The following is a 21,172-nucleotide window of genomic DNA, read 5'->3' as shown; positions in this document are numbered from 1 at the left end:
CTTTCTTTTTCTAAAGTCTCTTGATCGATCTTCATCCGCACATGTGGCTTATACTTTTGAAACTTCTTACATTGGGAACTGTGGGGTAACTTTTCCACTAGTAAGGTGTTCCCAAGTAAGGGTTCATTTGCTGTGCATACTCCTTCCAGTCCCTTAGGGGACCATTCAAGAGGAGGTGGCTCAGATTTTGAGGGCGCTGGTTTTGCAAGATACAATTCAACGATCCTTGTTTGGACTCGTTCAAATTCATTGAAGTGTTCTCAGCCTTGGCTTTTCGGCGATTTCCTCCATGTTTCTTGCGAGATCTTCTACTATTATTCAACTTTGGAGGTTCAACTTTTGTAAGCTCGACTGCCATTAGGGCATGCAGAATGGCTGTGTCATTATCAAAGACTTGATCTTAAATTTGAGCATTCTCAGCCTTAGTTTCGAGGTCCCAAGGAAAATCTGAGTCATCATTGGTATGGGTACCTTCTTCAGGTTCATTATCCCACTTGAGGTCAGCCATAAAGAATGGCACCTCTAGATGGATTGGTTCTTCATGTGTGAGTTGAGGATCTACCTGTATCACCTTAGCATCTATCTGCGAGAAGATGGGGTCTAATGATTAATGGTTGCCAATGTTTGTATCCGATTATTGACATTGCTTTGTGTATCGCCCGCTATGGCATGCTATTGCAGGGGAGCTGATTTGCTTGAGATCATTGTTGAAGAGGTCTCATCCAACGCTCTAGGCACAATTGGTTTGATTGCTCTTGTCCCCACATTTACTCTGACTATGGTGTCGCAATTTTGGATTGTCAGTCTATCAATTCTCGAATCATGGAGGACAGATGCTTCCCGCAACCAAGGACGTCCCAGCAAGATTTGATACGATTTATTAGGGAGATCCAAGATTCTGAATTGAAGGGAAAAGCGAAGTCCTGTGACTTTTGTTGACATGCCATTCACTATTCCCAAGGGTTTTGACCGTAAATCATCGGCAAGGCATATGTCGAAATTAGCCTTTTACATTGGTGGGAGACCCCATTCATCGTAGAGCTCTTTTGATCGGACATTTACACCTGCTCCACCATCCACTATGGCTTGGACTTCATTATATGCCTTGTGGATCAAAGGCACAGTGATGTTGCATATGTCATCTCTCTCACCCATCTGCACAGGGATATCTTCTATGTCTTCCATAGGTGGAGGGGGATTTGCGAGTTCAATCCAGCCTTTGAAACTCTCCAAGAGATTGGGATAATTCTGTAATAGGATTCCAAGGGGAATTGACACAGGGCAACTTAGGATGCTAGAGAGTGCAGCTCCTTCAAGTTGATGTGGCTGTACATTATGTTGTGGAGTCTATTGTTGGAGCAGAGGCTCGAGTACAGTATCAATACTCTAAGGGGCCAAGTCATGGATTGGATCTTGAGCTTGCTTCTCAGCCTCAAATTGAGTTTGTTCCTTGTGTACCCATTGTTGAAGTGCCTGAAACCGAGCCTTCTCTACTTCTGCATTGGGGTATGGAGATTATTTTATTTGAGGCTCGAGAGCTGATGTGGATGAGCTTGGTTGCTCATTGCTTGGTGGAGGTAAAGGCACTTGTGCAGTCTTTTTAAGAAGTCATCTTGGTTGGATTTGAATATTAGGGTCCTTGGTGGCCTCTTTTTGCTGGCATATAATTACATTCACAGGTTGTGATATTACGCTTGTCGGCCATAGACTTTGATGGTCCGCCCCAATAATGCCAATTGGGACGTCAATCTTAGGCTCAGTTTGTTGTGGGACCTTATTTTTCATGGGACAATCCATACAAGCATGTCCTATTCCACAATCTTTGCAGAGTGGTTGGAAAGTAGCGGGGCTACCACAATGAGGGCACTTTGCGATCTGGTGATTTTCTCCACAACCGTAGCGCGCTTGATTGGCACTTGATATGTATTGGGTTGAACTTGATTTGCATAGACTGGTATTAGACCTTCTGTGCCTTCTACATACTACATTGGGTACTTGGCTTCATACTCAAATGGCAAGTCTACTTCCTTGGTTGGTAGTTGTTGTATTGGAACTGCCTGAGGAGCAGGATTTGGCACTCTTGGATATGGTCGTGGATTCGGATTCTTGTGTCCGAACGGGAACAGGATTCAACCTCGGAGTTGGGGGCGCTTGTGTAAGTGCCGATTGCATGTACACTGGCATGGGTGCCGATTGGTATTGTTGAGGTCGAGGCGGGTTGTTGTGCATGTTGAAGATGCAACTATTTTCATCACGGCCACCGACTATGCAGATATGGCACCACAACCTTGGAGGTGGATTTGCTTGTGCAGTGATCCTGGCTCTTAGGACCGGGCATTCATTTGCTGTATGATTGGCCATGCAGTGTGAGCACCATACATTTTCTTGCTGTGGATAAGTCTGAGGTGGCAGCTGAGACATGTGAAGCTTCTGTTCCATGGCCTGCATCATTTCTTCTTTTAGCTTCATGGTCATGGCCTCTAGGCGATCTTCATTAGACGTTTCGGCAGTGGATTTGGATTTTTTCCTTTTAGAGCTTTTATCTCATGCACTAGATCTTCCATCATCACTGCTGGTGTCAGAATCAATCATGCCATCCTGGATGTCAATGGCTGCCACATGAGAAGCATTGAACGTTTCGCAGTTACGAAACGGCTTCGAGGTGGAGCGGGAAGGGGGGGAGGGGGAGGGAGAGGGGGAGGGGGGTGGAGGGGGAGGGGTTGAATGGAAGGGGGAGGGGTTGAATGGAGGGTGGAGGGGGTGGAGGGGATGGTGGTGGAGGGGGGGGTGGAGAGGGAGGGGGAGGGGGAGGGGGCTGGAGGGGATGGTTGTGGAGGAAACTTGATGGACGGAAAACTTTGATGGAAATCCAAAGGGAGGAAGAGATGGTCACCTTAATGCTCTTCAAGTCTTTCTCAATGTAACAGGATTGTTGATTGCGAATGGACGGTGGCTGGATGGCTAGGTTATCGCTACGAGAAGGGCTCGAAATAACTCACCGTGTGAGGATGGGAGTAGGGTGGTGGTCGATGGAGAGGGAGGAGTGTCTTGCGTAGTGCTCAGAATGAGGAAGAGGATGGAGGATAAATGTGAAAGAAGAAGAATGAGGGTGTGCAGTGGGTTTTTATAGGAATGGGTGTAGGTTTAGGGTTAAACCCTAAACTCTTCCCGAGCCATAACTTTTCATGGTTAGCTCTGATCGCTCTTCTATAAAAAGGTGAAATTATCAAAATTGCAAGCTCTACGCATTCGTGTCCATTACCTAGTCTGATTTGTTTATCAAGTGTCTTCTTTTTAAGAAATAAAGAAAATTTCTTAAGGTAGTAACCCAAGGTTGATGCTTGGGGTTGATATGTTTGGCTAGAGTTGGAAAAAAAAAAACTCTCCTTGCCCTTGAGTGTTATGTTCGTGAAAGTTCATAGTAGTTCATTTTTTACACATACTTGTGTATGTTTACTCGTTACTTGAGATGCTAATCTCCCTAGCAGTGGCACCAAATGTTTACTCTTTCCCACGGCTTTCGCAGGAAGCCACTTGAATTGAGAACTCAATTTATGGCTTCTGATATGAGCTATTGACCGCTATTGTGCCATTTCCTATTTTTCAAGGCTTCAACACCGAGCTTTTCGTGTCTCACGTTCTCGTGTGTAGATCCTCACTCAACTGTAGCCTCTTTCAACACAACTCTGTGCTCTTTTGTTAATTAGGAATCTTTTGCTAGTGCAGCTTTTCACAATACCTACTCATTGACTGTCGACTATGCTGCCACAACCGCGAACCCTACCAACAAGATGACATAGATAGATTGCTCCATGTGTTCGATTGATTTTGGTTTCGTTGATTCAATTGAACCTCTTCTCAAGTTGTTTTCTTGAGCGCGACCTTTGCCTGTGTGTGACCAAAGCAATCATTCCCCATGATTAGATGACACAGTAGCTTGTCAAATTAGGGCCCATATAAACTTTGCACCTTGATTGAATTTTCTATTTGCGAGACTCGCATCCATATTGATTTTTGTGGCAATAAATTTGCATCACCATAGACCATGGGAAGCTGTTCCAAGAGACTTGTAGAGGAATGATAACAAGAGACGATGCTTTATGTCGCGCCAAACGAAAATGAATTCCACTCCTGAGAACCTGTGCTCTGACACCAATGTCAAATCATAGAGGGCTCTTGCTCTCCATTGCCACCCAGCCTCGGATTCCGACTCTAAGCTCCTTCCATTGCCTTCCTTCCTTTTGTGAGCTCCCTATAGAATCCACCCCGGAATCTAGCACTTGGTTGCCAAATGGCTTCTTCATTAATGCCGCTTGTCCCACAAGGGACAAAACCATTCTAGCCCTCTCATGGGATCCCCTTTACTCCTCTTCATTAATGCCTAGGCCCAAGCCCTCAAAGCCCCATTTACTGCAAGTACTGTCAAGCCCTCTTGGTCTCCTGCCTCATCATAACCAAGCCTTAGGCTTCTGTGATTATGGCTAACGTAACACAAAGCCTACTGATGACATGGAGTTTGTTGACGTTCTTGTGTTACTCTTGAGTGAAGAAAGGTGGTCCAATATGAGTCTAGGTGTGGGAGAACCTACATATATAGTGACTAGCAATAAATACAAGAGGTGCAAAGGGAAAGAAGCGACCATATGCTCGTATTGTGGGAAAGAGGGTCACAATGACATACGTTGTTACAAGAAGGCTTTTGATTTGCAGACTAACAAGGAAAAAGCATGCACTATTGACAACCGGTGAAGACTTTGTAGATTTGGCAATTGCTAATGATGTTCCAGTGGAGGACGATTGGGCATTCTAACCTCCTACTGATCGAGATCCTTTTGTGCCCTATGTGTGGGTAATGTCTTTGTTGCAGTGCCCTGTGTGGGTGGTGATATCATACCATTCCTTGTGTGGGTGGTAGTTTTCAATATTTTGGTCTCAATTAGTTTGTTGAGCTCTGCTTTTGTTCCCTAATTGAATCATGAGAGGGACTGTTAGATATGACCCTCTATGGAAGATCGCATGTGACAAAGGTGAGATGCCCATGTGCTTTGATTGTGCTTTGATTGGTCCATGCATGGTGGAGAAATGCCATTGGGTTACTAGCGTGGCACGTAGACTCACATGCATTGAGTCCATATGGACCTATGGTATAGTTTGGCAATGGCGGTTCTCCTGTGGTTCTCTGCTTGAATTCTATAAACCCTTGGGTGACTTGTTGTTGTCGATAGTAGTTTCAGTCATCGTTTCATGTGAAAAGCTATCATTGCTTGCTCAAAGCTTGATTCTGATTTGTAACACCTAGAAGAAGGATAATAGACCAAAAAGTTTAAGCGTTATATGCCAAAAGCAAGGATTTGAGATCTTCAAACACTAAGGGTTCCATATTTTGAATTTGATTTCTTGGAGACATACTAAAGCTTAACTTGTTTGGCACATATAATATAGATAAAGGAGTTTAACGAATGAAGGGAAATGAGGAACCATGATGGTTATGGAGACATGAAGTCCTATTAATTGAGGGCAATTCATGCCCAAGCAAGAGGGCATATCATGATAAGATTTATGCCCTATATTGTATAAGACTAATTGATGAAATGTAAGTTAGGTAGATAAACTGGCTAAGAGCCATGGATTATGTATTCGACTATTTGATATTCTTATAAAGGATGAGCACTCATGCTAGGTTCTAGGGGGTAGGAAGGGCTAGGATGCGTGGGTGCGTTTAACTAGTAGGCATCCATGGGTCATAGGCTAAGGATGGTGGAATGGGATACATGAGCCTTGGATCCCAAGGGCATTCATATCTCGCATCATTCACCCTTTTCTTGCATTTTCTCAAATTTCCCTCAATTCTCAATGTCCATGTGCATGTAGAGGAGTCCATAGTGAAAATACTTGTGTCCTACACACAAGGGCTCTGTCCCCCATTGGAGGCCAATGTAGCCTCAATAAATATGTTTGGATCATCTACACTTTTGTGACATGTGCATCCTAAATAAATATAAAGCTATGGTAGATAGAATGGGGACCAAGTACAAAAGCATCATCGACAAGATCCACCTAACCTTTTACATGAGAGGACTTGTAAATTTTCAAGGTGGGTGGCATGTCATCCTGTAAACAACTTAAAGTGGGCCTATGGGGCATTATATATGGTTAACTAAGCAAAGGGGTTAGTTTGAGAAGCATTGTGTGCAGCATATGTGTTACAAATTACCCTAACATTATGGACGATATATAGACATGCTAAAGTTAGCTTAATAATTTTCATTCTCGAAAGGGGGACATATAAGGAGTCATCTTAAGAACTCCATTTCTTTCTGATGACCTTGGCAAGACTCAAAACATTTACATTGGCACTTACTAATGGTAGATATTAAATCTATGCAAACTGGTTTGAGGATGGCAAATCTTTACCATCCAATTAACCAAGTCTCCATACATAAAATAGTTGGCCGTGTCAATTAGACACTCATAATTCATTGCGAGTTTTGAAGAGTTGGTTCAACAATCTGCAATAGATGCCCCATCTAAACCATCTTATGTTTCTTTGGTGATTGCATTACCTAAAGGGATAATGATATGGTGGGAAATTGGGAACATGGAAAAAGATAATATTTCCCACCATTTCTAGACTTTCCTATGATGTGGACATCTTTGCATGTCATAAGGAGTAGGCCCCTCACTCTTTTCCCACAAATACACTAAGGTCAAATGCTGGGGGGAAAGGTGGGAAATTACAACCTTCCGCATAGGATGAATTTCCCACCAAATTCTCAAAAAAACCTAGGCTCCAAGGTGGGTTTTAACCAAAACCATAAACGGGATTAGCGCTTGTTCCAGCATTAGGGCCTAATTGCAAATGGCGAAAAACTAGCTAGAAACTAGGTTGTGGTTGTATTTTGATTCACATGCAGGAGTTTTCAAGCAGCAAGGAAACGTTGGTTTTTTCTTAAGCTCATCCTTGGAAGGTGGGGTTTGTTAGAAAACCAGTTTTTAGATCAAATGCAATCTTACAAAAATACGCTCGCCCACAAACACTTGAACTAAGGTCCTGTTTTTGCGTAGCCCGAATGCACGCATTGGAGAGCACATCTAGGTGCGCTAGAGGTTCGGCAAAAAGATGTTAAGATTCAATTGGCCACTTGGGTGCGGGAGGCGTTGAGCAAATGGGAGGCCTCCAGCTATGCCTCTACAACCGTTCCTTTCCAACATGCGATTCAGTGTCGATCAACTCTTGTGTGGACAAGAGTTGGCCTGACCCTTGCGGCCACCGGTGACCGGACCGGTGCTCATTTGAGCACCGAGCTCACTGGATTTCCTTGGCGTGGAAAGAGGCCCTGAAAACCAAAGCTTAATGAAATGATTGAAGAGAATCATTTGACGTAGACTCATTCATAGGCAGTTCCAATTCCGGATTCGGTTGTTTTCCCGGCGAATTCGACGGAAAATTACGTCGCTTTTTATGATTCCGTCATCAGTATCGATCGTCTGAGGTCACTTTGCCAAACCGCGGTACTTCTTCGCTATTGATTTTGACATGCCTTTGCAGATTTGGGAGCTTGAGTTCGTTGCGCGTGAGCTTCCGCGGATCTCTGCTTGTAATGTACGATCGGGATTGCGGGATTGTGCTTAATCCGTCCACGACGCGATTTGATGAGCTTGCCTGCGGAGTGCGCGAATCCTGTCGAGGACGATCGACACTTGGAGAGCAGCGTTTGAGTCGAGTAATTCCGGCAGGCAGTCCCGATGGCGTGGATATGGAATTCAAAACACGGGCGGTGGTTGTGAGTTGTCCTGAAATGCAGAATGCAGATGCAATTTCTGGCGATGACAACAACACCGAGGAGTCCCATCTTCGCATGAATAACTGCTTCTCTTGGCGTTTTGGGCGCTGAGGACAAAGGCCGCGCGTGGACGAGCAGGGCGTGGGGACAAAGGATCTGGGACGAGGGCGCGGCAGGGGGAGAGCGCAGAGCAAACGCATCATCTCCGTCGCAGCAAGCATCTCTGCAACAGGGGCACGATCTTCGTCAGGATCCGCGACAAGAAAAAGCTTCTGCATTTGGAATCGGCAGATGAACCTCCCCTGCGATCATGGGCGCTCGCAGAGACCCTTTCCTGACTCGCGCTTTCCGCTTGGACTCCATTCTTCTCCTTGACGCCGCGCATCTTGGATTCTTTGCGTGGTTGCTTGATCCTAAGCACGAAACAGAGAGAGAATTCCCAATTTCCTACAGACAACAGTCGTTTCAGTTACGCCATTTTAACAATGCTGCACCTTGACAGTTGCCGGAACTCTACGATCGAGGAAACACCCACAACCAGAAGGAAGATTACGCAACTGCATGTCATTATGGTCTGACTCGTGCAGAACGCCTGTATCGTTGATTTCTACTCTCAGGGGCAATTCAACGCTTTCAATTCCACCGCTCTTAAGTATCCTGAACAAGGCTCTTGCTCTCGTTCGCCAATCGACACAATGACTAGCGGCAATGGCTCTGCAGTGGCTGATACCCCTCCACGGGGTGGCAACAGTCCGGCTGAGAAGGATATAGCAACCCAGGCAGTGAAAGTGGCTGTCCATGTCCGACCTCTTATTGCCTCGGAGCAACTTCAAGGTTGCAAGGATTGTATCAGCGTTGTTCCTGGAGAACCACAGGTTCGATATGTGCAGTTTTTTTCCTTCAAATTCGTCTTTCGCCTCATAGTTGTATCAGGTGACAACCCACGTGCTGACAAACTGAAGAATTTTCCATAATTTAATTGACTGGGACTCCCATTCCGCCTTTTGAGACTCTTTTGAGACGGAGATGGCATTTGATACTTTCCTTGAGACTCTTTTGTTTCTTCTTATGGATGCGTGTGGCATTGGACGACTGATGGAGCAATGACTTCCAGGCCATGCGTACCCGTTCGTATGCTTCAGATTGGGTGGTTTCCCCTTTGTCCACGCTTGGCAAGAGCTGGTTCAATATGGGACACGCACCTTGTAGCATGCTCCTTGTAGATTGCCACATATTCAGAAAGAATAAACAAGATTTGTTATTTTGCATATTGGGCCTTGTGTCGAATCAATTGTACCTTAGTATTCCGTTGAATTTGTGAAGAGGACTTTTGTCTAATAAGAATATCCATATTATTTGGTGCCAAATCTTGAAGTAAAAACGAAGGCTGGCTTTTACACATATGAGATTTGAACCTGCACGAACCTAAAACAGTCCTTTGGAATAATTGACAAATCGATCACTCTAGTGCACAAGAGTCCGCAGCCTTAATTATTTCATTTTGTGCTGTTTTACTAATGACGTCATCATTAACAGCCAAGCAAAGGCATAGAAGAGCATATCATGCATGTGATGCTGGAGGTATTGAAGTTCTATGCAAAAGCCAAGATCTGCACTTTCATGCAGAGAATGGAATATTGTGGCCATTTTTTGGCCCCTTAAGGCATTTAAGTGGACCGCTTCAAAGTGAATGTGTGTGGGGGTGGCCATAGCCTCTAAGTCCCACATAATTGGGAGGGTTCTTAGGCCTTACCTCTTTTGATGAGGTTCATAAGGCATTGTGTTAAAGAGGCGCAGGTGGCAGCACTTCTCATTGATCTCTTGAAAGCTGCCTCCTTACAGGTCAGTTTGCACATAGTCATCATGATTTGAGAAATGGGACAACATTTTTGTTCTGGTTCAGAGGCTTACCAAGCAAGCCATTTTATCTGAGCCAAAATGTTCAGCTCAAATCCATCTACAAGAGCAGTAGGACTTCGCAACATATCCATAACAGCATGAGGCAATGTCAGCGTATATTGATATAAGTGTTTCCTCACAAAGGATCAAAGGATTTCCTGAAGGCACTTTATTTGATTGGGTTCCCCTCCCCAAGCCTACACTGGACTTGAGCAACTTGTGCTCCATTACAATGGTATAAGAGTAGGGAGAGGAGAGGAGAGAAATACACTAACTTGTTAACAACGTGATGCATAAATAAGTATGTCCCTTGTGTTAGGGGTAGGGTTTTTTTTCATGAGGCCTACAGCTGTCTTCTTAGCACTCCTTTGTATCCATAGTGAGTGATTACATACAGCATAGAGTGATACTGATTTAGCAGCCTCAACAACGTCCCACTATGAAACCTCTTGCAATCAATTCACATTTGGTATGGATTCCCATTATGTGGTGATTAGCAAGCATGATGGGTGCCCTCTTGCAATCAATTCACATTTGGTGTGGATTCCCATTACGTGGTGATTAGCAAGCATGATGGGTGCCCTCGATCTGGCAGGGTGGTCGCTCGAACAATGGAGGTGGATGTGTGCCATCCATGAATGAGTGAGGCTACTTAATAGCTATCTTAGCTTCTGTCAAGACTTCAGGGCTTGGCTGCCCTAGCTCTAACTGCATCATTTAGGATCTCCCACCCTCTACCGAAATAGAGAGGCTTTGAGTTTCTCCAAGGTAGCAGGGTGGTCTTCATGGAATTGCAAAACCCCCTTTCAACTCATTTTATTTGGGTCCATTCAGACTTGATTGATCCACTAAGTTTGAAAGATGCTTCCCTTACGAAAGGAAAGTCCAAGGGTTGCAAATGGCAAAAAGTAATAGCTATTGCCAAAAAAAATGTACATGTTTGACTTTTTTTTTAGCCTTTGTCATAGTTGAGTCTATCATTCACCTCCGGAGTGCTAACAGAAACTTAGTACAAAGACCTTTGTCTAAATGGATGCTCAAGTATGTGTGGGTGTGTGGTTTTGTATGTGTGAGAGCATATTTTTATAATATGGTCTACACCCACTGTTGGGCACTGATAACGTTAGTGGGGATGTCATAGTAGCTAGCTAGTCTCCACTATGCGTGGAGTTATGGTTTTCAACCTTATGAGTGACTATCATGAGATTGAAATTGCACTATGGATTGCATTTTTAGAGGATGAGTTTGGGCAAGTTCCTGGATTCATATATCAGAATGCAAGAAAAAATTCAACAGTGAGACCATCCCATCCTGGAGATTTCCATCTGCCATAGGATCTCAGTGCATCAGACAATTCCCTTTCAGTGAAGGGATGTTCAAGTTCCAAAGCCTAAGCATCAGATAGAATTGGATGAACATGCTGCAAAAGAAGCTGACGTGCAAATACGACCCGAGGAGAAAGAGTATCCAGATGTCCAAAATGAGTGGAGAAGTGCTGCACACATAAATCAGCAAGCTCTGAACAAGATGTTGACCAAGAACCATCAGGCATCCGGATCCGACAGATATTGGCAGCCTGTCTTTTGTAGTGTAAACTCTTAAAAAATTGCTTGGAAGAGCAGCCTTTATCCAAAAATGCCCGTTGTCTGGATCGAGTTTCCCATTTAGCAAGCTTTCTGCGATCATTAGATTGAAGAGAGAATTGAGCCTGACATAAGAGCATGCTTTCCTCTGAAGACAAAGGGCGAAGATGAGCAAGCTCAGTCAAACTCTGACATGTAAATTTGGCATGTGCTACAGTCTCCCTTGTGGCTTGCATACACACAGTCACGCACACTTTTTTTTTGTAAAATCCAGTGTATTTATATTCTCATGAATTTACAAGATGGGAAGTCTCCAAAATGGAGAGTATCCCAAAGATCAGAAACATAAAAAGAAAAGCTCTATGCAAGAAGCATGGATATCACCCTCATGGCAGGCATCATATAAGGATTGCCGCAATGAGGCTCGGAAAGATTCATATGACTTGTGAATCTGGCGACCCAAGTATGCCAAATTATGCTCACTCCAGATTGTCCAAAGAGCCCAATATCTGACCAATGAGAGAAATAGTGAATAGTGGGACAAAGACCTCATAAATCTTCCAAATAACCAAAAAATTTTCCCAAATCTGTGGCTCGGGAAACGGAGCCAAAGATGATCTGAAATTTTTCCAAGGAGGTTCCTAGAACACGGGCAGTGCCAAAGCAAATGAGGGACAGTTTCTGAAGGAGCTCGACATTGTAAACATGTGGATGGTGCAATGTGACGTTTGGCAAGTGTGATTCCCATTGACAAAGTGCCGGTCATGCATCTCCAAAGAAAAATTCTTTGTTTGAAAGGCATTTTACAATTCCATAATATCCGGAGATTCTTCCGCCACCATGAAAGGGGCTTTTTGATATGCCACAGAGTATTAGCATATTGCTGAATCCATGGAGCAGGCTGAAGGAGCTTGTAGGCTTTGATGGAGGTCAAGACAAGTAGAGGAACAGGATGAGAGCATGTAGCAAAGGGTTGCAATTGCCAATCCATAAGCCTGTTTGTGCCAGCCACAGAAGGAACAGGTAGAAGAGGATGTAACAAATCAGCAATTTTCTTCCATATCGACCTATGATGCATTCCCAATGCATAGGAAGCAGTGGCCTGAGGAAAAGATAAAACATAGCCCTGATCATCTACCACATCATTTATGTATCTAATTCTCAATTTCATGAGATTATATGCCCGAGCAGGTTCCTGTAAAGCAAGTGGAATGTCAAAGATGGCACTCCAATGAATACTTTCTTTCCTCATTGAGTTTGTCCCCGAGCAGTTATCGGGAGCCCATTTGATCTTAGAAAGTACTTGTTTCCAGTCAAGTATCAGAGCAGTAGAGAAAGGACAGCCAGGTATCTTCCCTACAAATCTCCCAATGACAACCTCCCAATGATCAGTAGTCCAATGGCCATATGCCGATGTCCTCATGTTGACACACATGGATGCTATCATACAAGTCCATGGCTGTTGTTGACGGAAAAAAAGTATGGAGCATAGTCGCCTTCCTTGCAAGTACATGATATCTTATATTGAGAACATTAAGTCCACCATGCATCCTAGGAGAGCACACCATTTCTATCTTCATCAGTCTCAATGCTTTCAGAGCAGTTTTTGTCCTCCATAACAGCTCCATAGCTTGAGACATAAAGGCTGAAATATCTCTGAGGGACCAATGTAACAAAGGCAAAAAGAACTGAACATAGGACATTACAATGGACTGTACTATTCTGAGCCTAACATGAAGTGGCCAAGTAGAAATTTTCCAATATTCCAGTTTATGTTGAAGTCTTGGAAGATCCATTTTAACTGCTGCTTCCTAGTGGTATGCCATCCTATAGGATATCCCAAATGCCTGACTACATCTTTGGAATGCACCACCTGACCTGGCCAGAGAATAGAATGCCAGTCACATTGTTTCAGGGAAAGCAATTTAGATTTGTCAAAATTGACATGCAATCCCGCTGCTAATCCATACAATGATAGCGTGGTCATAAGCATGTGAACTTCCCGGGGAGAATTTTGTGGCATAAAGAAGGAATCATTAGCATATGCTTGTGCCAAAAAAGATGCAGCCCCAGGGATTTTAAGACCAGTCATATGTCCTGTGTTTGTAAGATGATCAAGATACATCAAGAGGGGATGGGTCGCAATAGCATAGAAGAGAGCACTAAGAGGAGGGCAGCCCTATCTAACTGATCTCCCCAATGTCCATGACCAAGATAGATGACCCCCAAGAATGCACTGAGAAGTAGAGCCAGAATAAAGCCAATAAACTGCATTTGCTATCTTGGGACCAAAGCCCAACTTTGTCATGATTTGAGAGAGAAAATCCCATTGAACAGTGTCAAATGCCTTAGCAATATCTACCTGCAATATGAGCACATCTTGATGCGAGTACTTGGCATATTCAATTGCAGTCAATGCATTTGAGATATTGTCATGGATTTGTCTTCGCGGCACAAACCCATACTGATGAGGATGAAGGCCCGCATTCAATATCCCGTGAAGCCTATACACAATCATTTTGGCAATGAGTTTGTAAACTACAGGCATCAAAGTAATAGGCCTCCAATCTGACATATGGTCACATAGATGTTTTTTGGGCACAAGTTTGATTATGCTATGCTTCCAAAGGGGCGGCAAGTGATTTTCTTGCCAGGCAACATTGATCATTTGCAAAAGGACATCTTTCAAATCATCCCAAAAAGAAATATAAAATTCCACCGTAAGACCATCCCAACCAGGGGACTTGTATTTGCTGAGGTGGGACAATGCATTATCAAGTTCTGTGTCAGTAAAAGGTCTCTCCAATGTAAGTGCATCATCCATTTCCACTATCTCAGAAACATATTGAAGAAATTCAATCCTTGCATCAGTCACTTGATTTGATGGGGAACCAGGAGCAGAGAACAATTTTTGGAAATAATTTTGGCATTCATCTTGGAGATCAGAGAAAGAGTGCATCCAAGAGCCATCTATCTTCCTTACCCTTAGACATGAGTTTTTCTTTCGAGTAGTATGCAGGCCCTGGAAGAAGGCTTTTGATGAGCAGCCCTTATCCATGAGAGGCTTCATTCTTGCTCTAATCTGCCATTTTTGCAATTTCCTCTTATCATTATCATTCATTTTGATCCGGGCATGTGAAAGGGAATCATTTTCTGATTCAGAGAGAGGCCTGAAATGTGAAAATTCAGTCAATTGTTGTGCTTTTTTCCCATTTAACCTCATTCCTCCATTTAGTCATGTGCCAGTTTCCATACTCCCTAATGACACTCTGTATACGAGAGACGAAACTGTCCCAAGCATAATCCATGTCCTCCTGGGCATGCAAAGGCAAGGGATGAATTGCAAGTCTGATCATTTGCTAGAAATATTGATGTCGGAGATAAGCCTGATTAACATGCAGTAATCTATTGGAAAGAGGTGGCAAATCATCGAGTGGCATACTAAGTTGCAGATTCATCCATAATGGGGCATGATCTGACAAGCCCAATGAGAAATCTATGAGGAGATGAGGGCTAAAATCTGCATATTGTTGTGGGTAAAACAAATACCATCTGTCAAGCCTTGCCCAGTACGTGGTAAATGCATTATGATGAAAAGTATATCCAGGCACTGACCCTTGGAGAAGCAGCCATAAATCTTCAGTCTGCACAGAAAGAAGCATGCTATCCCATTTCTGCCTTTCCGATGATAGCATATGAGATCTTGAAGTGGTGTTATCTCTCGGCAGAGGGGAATTATTAAAATCTCCACAGATAAATGCATTAGATCTCCATGGATATTTGCTTAAAGAATCTCATAAAGAAGCCCTCATGGCAGAGGTCTGGGAGGCATAAACTGATGCAAACTCAAGAATATCACCATTGACATTACATTGTATGACCATCCATCTGCCACTGCTGTCATTGGAGGCCAACTGAGGCTCCAGCTCATGTCTGACCATTATGCATACACCTGAGTAGGTAGTGGTACCAGCATAATATATGTCATAACCGCCAAAGTAATCATGATGACCAGCCTTAGAGTGCTGATTATGCTCTTGCAAACAAACAATATTTGGCTGCATTTTATGTACATAATTCCAGAAAAGCCTCCACTTTGAAACATTGCAGAGGCTCTGTACATTGTATGTAAAGCACTTAAGTGTTTGACGCATGAAAGAGATATATACAGAAAGGTATAACTATGAAAACAAGATATCAGAGAGGCAAAGCCTTTGCTTGCATGGGCTGCATGCCTTCATGATCCATGAAAGATATAACATTCTCCCCTTCTTCAGAATCACATATGGGGATGCCCTTCTTCAAAACCCCCACCCAATTTTGAAGGACAGGAGCTGAAGTGGAAGCCTGTCCTAGTGAGGGAGAAGAGGCATCCCATTGACAAGATTGAAAGGGGTGTTGCTTCAATACAACCACCTTCTTAGGCTGTTGAAAACCATCCCTATCTGTTCCCACAGATTCCTTCATCTTCTCTTTTTCTTTTTCTTTTCCTTTTCCAGCAAATGATTGCACCTGATTGATTGGTTTGGCATTCTTTGCACCATTTCTATTTGCTGTCTTAGCTTGCAAATTCTCATTCTTTTCCCGTGTCTGGGGCGGTAATGCTGATGTAGAACCATTGGGCATTCAGAGGCTAGGTGCCCAAACTTGTGGCAGGCAAAACAAGCTCCTGCAAACACACCCCATTTCAGTTCAAAATACTTTTTTCCCAATTGCACTCCCTCAACTTCCACTGCAATAGAAGGAGGGGTAGGTGAATCCGTGTCCCAGAGAATGTAGAACCTGTTGCAGTTTCCCATAGGGCGTGGAGGACAAATGACCTGTCCCAGAGTAGCAGCCAAGCGAGGCAATTCTTCATGCATATAGTTTGGGAAATTAAGAACCTCAACCCATACAGGACAATGATGTCGTATGAGACTTTGATAATCCTTGTTTGGGGACCAAGGCATAGCATGAACCATCTGCTTCCCATAAAAGAAGGGAGAAAGCTCAAGTAACCTCTGCTTGCATAAAGCATCCGATAAATGCACCTCATAAAAGCCTCTAGATGCAAAATATACTCCCTCTACAAAGCATCCTCCAAGGATGGACTTAATCCACACACAGTCACACACATAGTCACACACACACACACACACACACACACACACACATATGTCTACAATCGGCAGGCAGACATGGCATCTGTGAAAAATACTAGTATATCATCCATGAGCTGAGGAGCAGAAAAGAAACTATAATGATAGCAGAACACAAGAATATGTATATTGCATAGGATGTCTAAAGTGTTTGATCAATGCAATGAGGCCTCTGTTATATCGAGAGTGAAGAGTCAAACCTAAAAGGGTGTGTTCCAAGTGGTGTGTGCATGAAGAGGTGTGCACCTCAAACCTTAACGAGAGAGTACACTACAATGTTCTAAATAAAAGTGCCCTCTTCATAAGTATATGTCTCTTTGGAAGAGTTAGTTCTTGTGAATTGTTGTGCCTCATGGGAAGTGACCCCCTTGAGAAGTTATACTCTTCACAATTGTCCATTCATCCAACTGTCCATAACTGTAAGGTTTTAGGAAAGATATATGTCACGGATCCCCCTCCCACTTAATTCTGGAAATATGAATTGGTGTATAATGAATCATATTTGATGCTGAAAATACTGCTGCAAATTGTCATGGGACTGCAATTATACTGAAAATACTGCAAGATGTCAGGGTACTGCTGCATATCCTTGTTTGTCTGCCAAGGTAGCATTAGAATCATATCTGATGCTAAACATACTGCAAGATGTCAGGGTACCGTTGCATATCCTGATCTGGCCGCTACAAAGTAGGGTAAGAATCGTCAAGGTCATGCCACTGAACGAGGAAGTCAATCCACTGAACGAGGAAGTCAATGATAAGTTGATGCCAAGTCTCTTGCTGTCAATCGTCCAGAATCACAGGAATGAGAAGAACATAGTCATCTTTCAGGAACATAATCGCTTGTAGCTAGAACATCTTCATCGCCTGGAACATACGCCTTTAACCATGAAATGTGAAATGTAGGCGAATTTTACCCCAAGATTGTGGTAAATTCAACTTATAAGTTAGTGTTGAGTGTTTCTTTATGATCTAAAATGGTTCATAGTATCATTGCCGTAGCTTGGGAAACATAGAATTTACTGTCTTGCAGCAATGTGGAGCTATGAGTAACATAAACATGCGACCTTAATTGAATTCAAGATTGCACTTTGAAGAACTTTGATACTGTTACCTGAAAATACTCACCCTAGAAGGGAAGAAGTGTGGATGGCAGAGTAGGTTGGGACCAACTGTGGAAATTTGGCAGAGGAGGCATTGGAAAACTGATGAGAGTGAAATTGATGTCCCAACCCGTGAAGGAGAAGGTATGTTCTCTGGTGTCTAGAGATCTAATGTTAGATAGGTCGTTGATGTAGGAAAAGGGGTATATTGTAGCAGAGGAGCCTTTGAGGAAGAAGGATGTCTTGGTGAAACTGAAACTGCTTGGGGGACCTGCTCTGTGGGATTGGATGGTGAGAATTGGCCAAACTGGGTATCTAGTGCCAAGAATGGACAACAACTTAAGAGGAGGATCTTGATAATGTTGGTTCTTGTGGAACACCACCTCAATTGCTAGGAGGAAGAAATAAAGTTGTGCTGCCTCTCGAACCAAATAAAGGATGTGATGGAGATCCTCTAGGTGCCATGTGGTGAAGAATACCACAATGCAAATGTGCCTAGGCAATCCACACATGGAATCTTGCAAGGGTAGGTTGTTTGGGTTCTTTTGGTAAGGCATGTAAGAAAAAGGAGACCGGGAAGTTACTGTGTAAATCCATACTTTCTTGAGGCTTGTCATTTTCCTTTTGTATAAACATAAAAAATTAAATGTAAAGTTATAGCCTCAAAAGGAACCGAAGGGAGGCCACCTGGAAATGTAGATTGAAAGCCATGCTATCTTGTTTGTGTTTTTGTCACGATCTGTGACGTATTCCTTTCTCTTTCTAGACTTATGGATGGTTTAATGAATGGACACTTGTGGAAGGGTATGACCTTTCGACGGGACACTTGCCCTTTCGACGGGACACTTCCTAATGAGGCACAACCCTTCACAAGAGACATTCTAATGAAGAGACATTCCTATTGTAATGTACCCTCTCATCAAGGGTCACACCCTTCACAAGGGGTACACACCTCTTCATGCACATAGCCTTTGGAGTACACACCTTTTCATGTGTGACTCTTCACTCTCTATATAAGAGAGGCCAAATTGTATGGATGACAATCACATCCACCCTACAGACATTCAAGCAATACAGTTATTCCTTTGCTCTCTGCTATCTTAGTCTCTTTTCTGTTCCTTAGCACTGTTCTAAATATAGTAAATCTAGGATTTCTTACAGTGGTATCAGAGCAAAATTCGCTCCTGCCTGTAGGAAATGCCCCCCATCTTCTAGCGCCGATCTGATACATCTTTTCCGCTAGAAGGACATCCGTGCACATTGTGCATGGAAGAGATGGAGAGGATGAGCGTAAAATTTTTAAACGCCTACCCGGCCTAAAGTCATCCTGGCCTCTCCATCTCCCTCACATCACAAGTTGATGTGAATGGACACGACAAAAATCGTGTCTTTCCAGGTGCTTGGGCTGTCCCAAAACCAAGGGACGCACCTTTTCCACCATGGGACACACCTTTTGGTGACGAGTCTCGACTCCTCACTCATGGGACATACCCCATCGTGGACAAAAGGACATACCTATTCATGCAGGGTCACACCCCTTTTAACAATAGGGACATATCCCCTCATGAACAGGTGCACCTATTCCAAGGGTCACACCCCTTCGAATAGGCACACCTTCTAGGCCCCAAGTACCTACAAAAGGATACCTAGAGGGGTAACAAAGGGAAAAAAATAAACCCATCCCCTACCCCTAGGATTACCCTAGCTACCTAGGGTTAACTTAACCCCCCATTTAATTTTTGGGGCAACTAACCCATTAGGCAGCCCAACGAAAAGTCGCCCCTTCTCCAACGAAAAACTGCTACGTACGGAATTTTCTGGCAGCCTGCGCAGCACCTGCGTCAGCCCGTACGGATTTCCGTACCACCTGCGTCAGCCCGTACGGCCAGCCATCAGTCTGCCGTACAGCCTGCGCAAGCCTCGCCGTACAGCGCCATACAGCCTGCGCAACCTGCCGTACCATCTGCACAACCTGGCCGTACAGCCCTGCACAAGCCTCGCCATTCTTCCTGCGCAGTCTGCGCTGTACCTCCCGCCAGCCTGCCGTACAGTCTGCACCATCTGCGCAAGCCTGCCGTACAGATTTCCTTCCCTGCAGCCAGCCGTTGCTTCTGACCGTACACAGCCTGCGCACGCCCTGCAGCCGTGCCCCTGCCGTACACACCTGTGCAAGACCTGCAACTTGCCACAGCCTGCGCCATTCTGTACGACCAGCCTGCACACAACTCCTTGGCCTCGCCAGCCCCCCCCCCTCCTGCGCAGTCCTTTGACCCGCCAGGTTCCTTCGCTCCTGCATTTTCCTGCGCAGTCCAGCCCGCAGCCCCTTGTTTCGCCATTTTTGGTCCTGCCAAATCAGCACCAGTTGCAGCTCCTCGCGCGATGAAGACAGCCTGTTGACAGCCCGGACCAGACAAGTATCGATCGCTCCTCGCAAACCATTGCACCATGGATCTCCGGACAACGATTTGCAGCCTTCTTCTACGCAACAACTTGGCAGATTAAATGATTGCCAGGTGGAGTCTTTCCAATCTGCTTTTAAGGATTCTCTTTAACAAATTACAGCAAATGAAAGAATCCACATTAAAGCATGGAAACCCCTGGTAATTCACCCGGCCATTCAAGGACACATCAGGCACCTGCTACTACACAATATCGTGTTCAAATTGCACAGCCAGCCCATTTTGGAGCCTTTGCATCTTGGATCTTCTGTGTCACGTGCCCTCCGAGTGACTTGGATCACATCCTCTACCTTCTGCGTGAGGCACCTCAGTTACATTATTTCCTCAGCACAGTACAGGTTGTGTTCCACGAGACACGAAGATATCCGGAACACGATATTCCTCAGGAGTTTGCTGTTCATTTTTGGAGAGAGTTCTACCCTTCACCTTCGGCATCCCCAGGGTACTCTCCACCTCCTTCAGCTCCCCGATATCCTCCTCTACAGGGTGTACCTTCTCCCAGTCAGTATTTACATCCTGAAGGCACTCCCTCTCCTGGATATCCTCCTCTTCCGACAGCAGCTCCTTATCCTTTTTCAGCTCCGTGGACTCTGCTACCTACCCCTGTCTTATCACGAGCAGTAACACCTTTTTCAGAATCTCCAGTGTTACCTCCGACAGGACCTCCCTTACCAGATTTCCACGGGTGGTTCCATCCTGCCTCGCCTGCCCCCTCCAATATGAGCAACCTCAGGGAGCAGCCCGAATCCTCTTTCAGGGATGGTACAAACTAGAGCGCAAGTTCGCGCCTCTCTCACAGGGATTTCCGACATGTCGCACCGCTCGCGTGAAGCCTCTCCCGAGATTAAAGAATCAAGTCCCAAAAAGACCCCTGAAGGCAACACCCAAAGTGAAACTCTATTGCAACTTCAAATATCTCAGCTTCAGGACAGCATCTCCGACCTGGTTCAAAAAGTTCAACAACTCCAAGATTCTCGAAGTTCAGCACATACAGAGGACGAGGTGACGCAACCCGACGACGATGTGGATTCTTTTCCCCCCGAGGTAGAAAATACTGAACTGCGTACTCTCTACCGATTACTTCAAGCTTCCAAAACAAAACGACTTGACGTCAAACTTCCGGAAGCCTACACTGGTCAACGTAATCGCCGAACTGTTGACCAATGGCTCGCCAAAATGCGCATGTATTTTGACACTGTTGACCTCA

The 21,172-nt window shown here is 44.4% G+C and overlaps 1 protein-coding gene across 1 annotated transcript in view; it reads left to right on the top strand.

The window, feature by feature from the left end:
* Positions 1-8,094: 8,094 nt before the first annotated feature.
* The window catches only part of LOC147885969 (kinesin-like protein KIN-4A), a 220,312-nt gene continuing 207,234 nt past the window's right edge, over positions 8,095-21,172 (top strand). Inside the window, exons 1-2 of the mRNA XM_087396260.1 lie at positions 8,095-8,274; positions 8,372-8,659. Of these exons, the coding sequence (XP_087252386.1) occupies positions 8,095-8,274; positions 8,372-8,659 (468 nt within the window). The remainder of the gene's footprint in view (positions 8,275-8,371; positions 8,660-21,172) is intronic.

The sequence above is a fragment of the Dipteris shenzhenensis genome, chromosome 25, assembly GCF_047967505.1.
Source record: "Dipteris shenzhenensis isolate YYH24624 ecotype China chromosome 25, Dip_SZ_1.0, whole genome shotgun sequence".
Taxonomy (NCBI): domain Eukaryota; kingdom Viridiplantae; phylum Streptophyta; class Polypodiopsida; order Gleicheniales; family Dipteridaceae; genus Dipteris; species Dipteris shenzhenensis.
The sequence above is the reverse complement of the archived record's forward strand: the minus strand, read 5'-3'. Positions and strand labels throughout refer to the sequence as shown.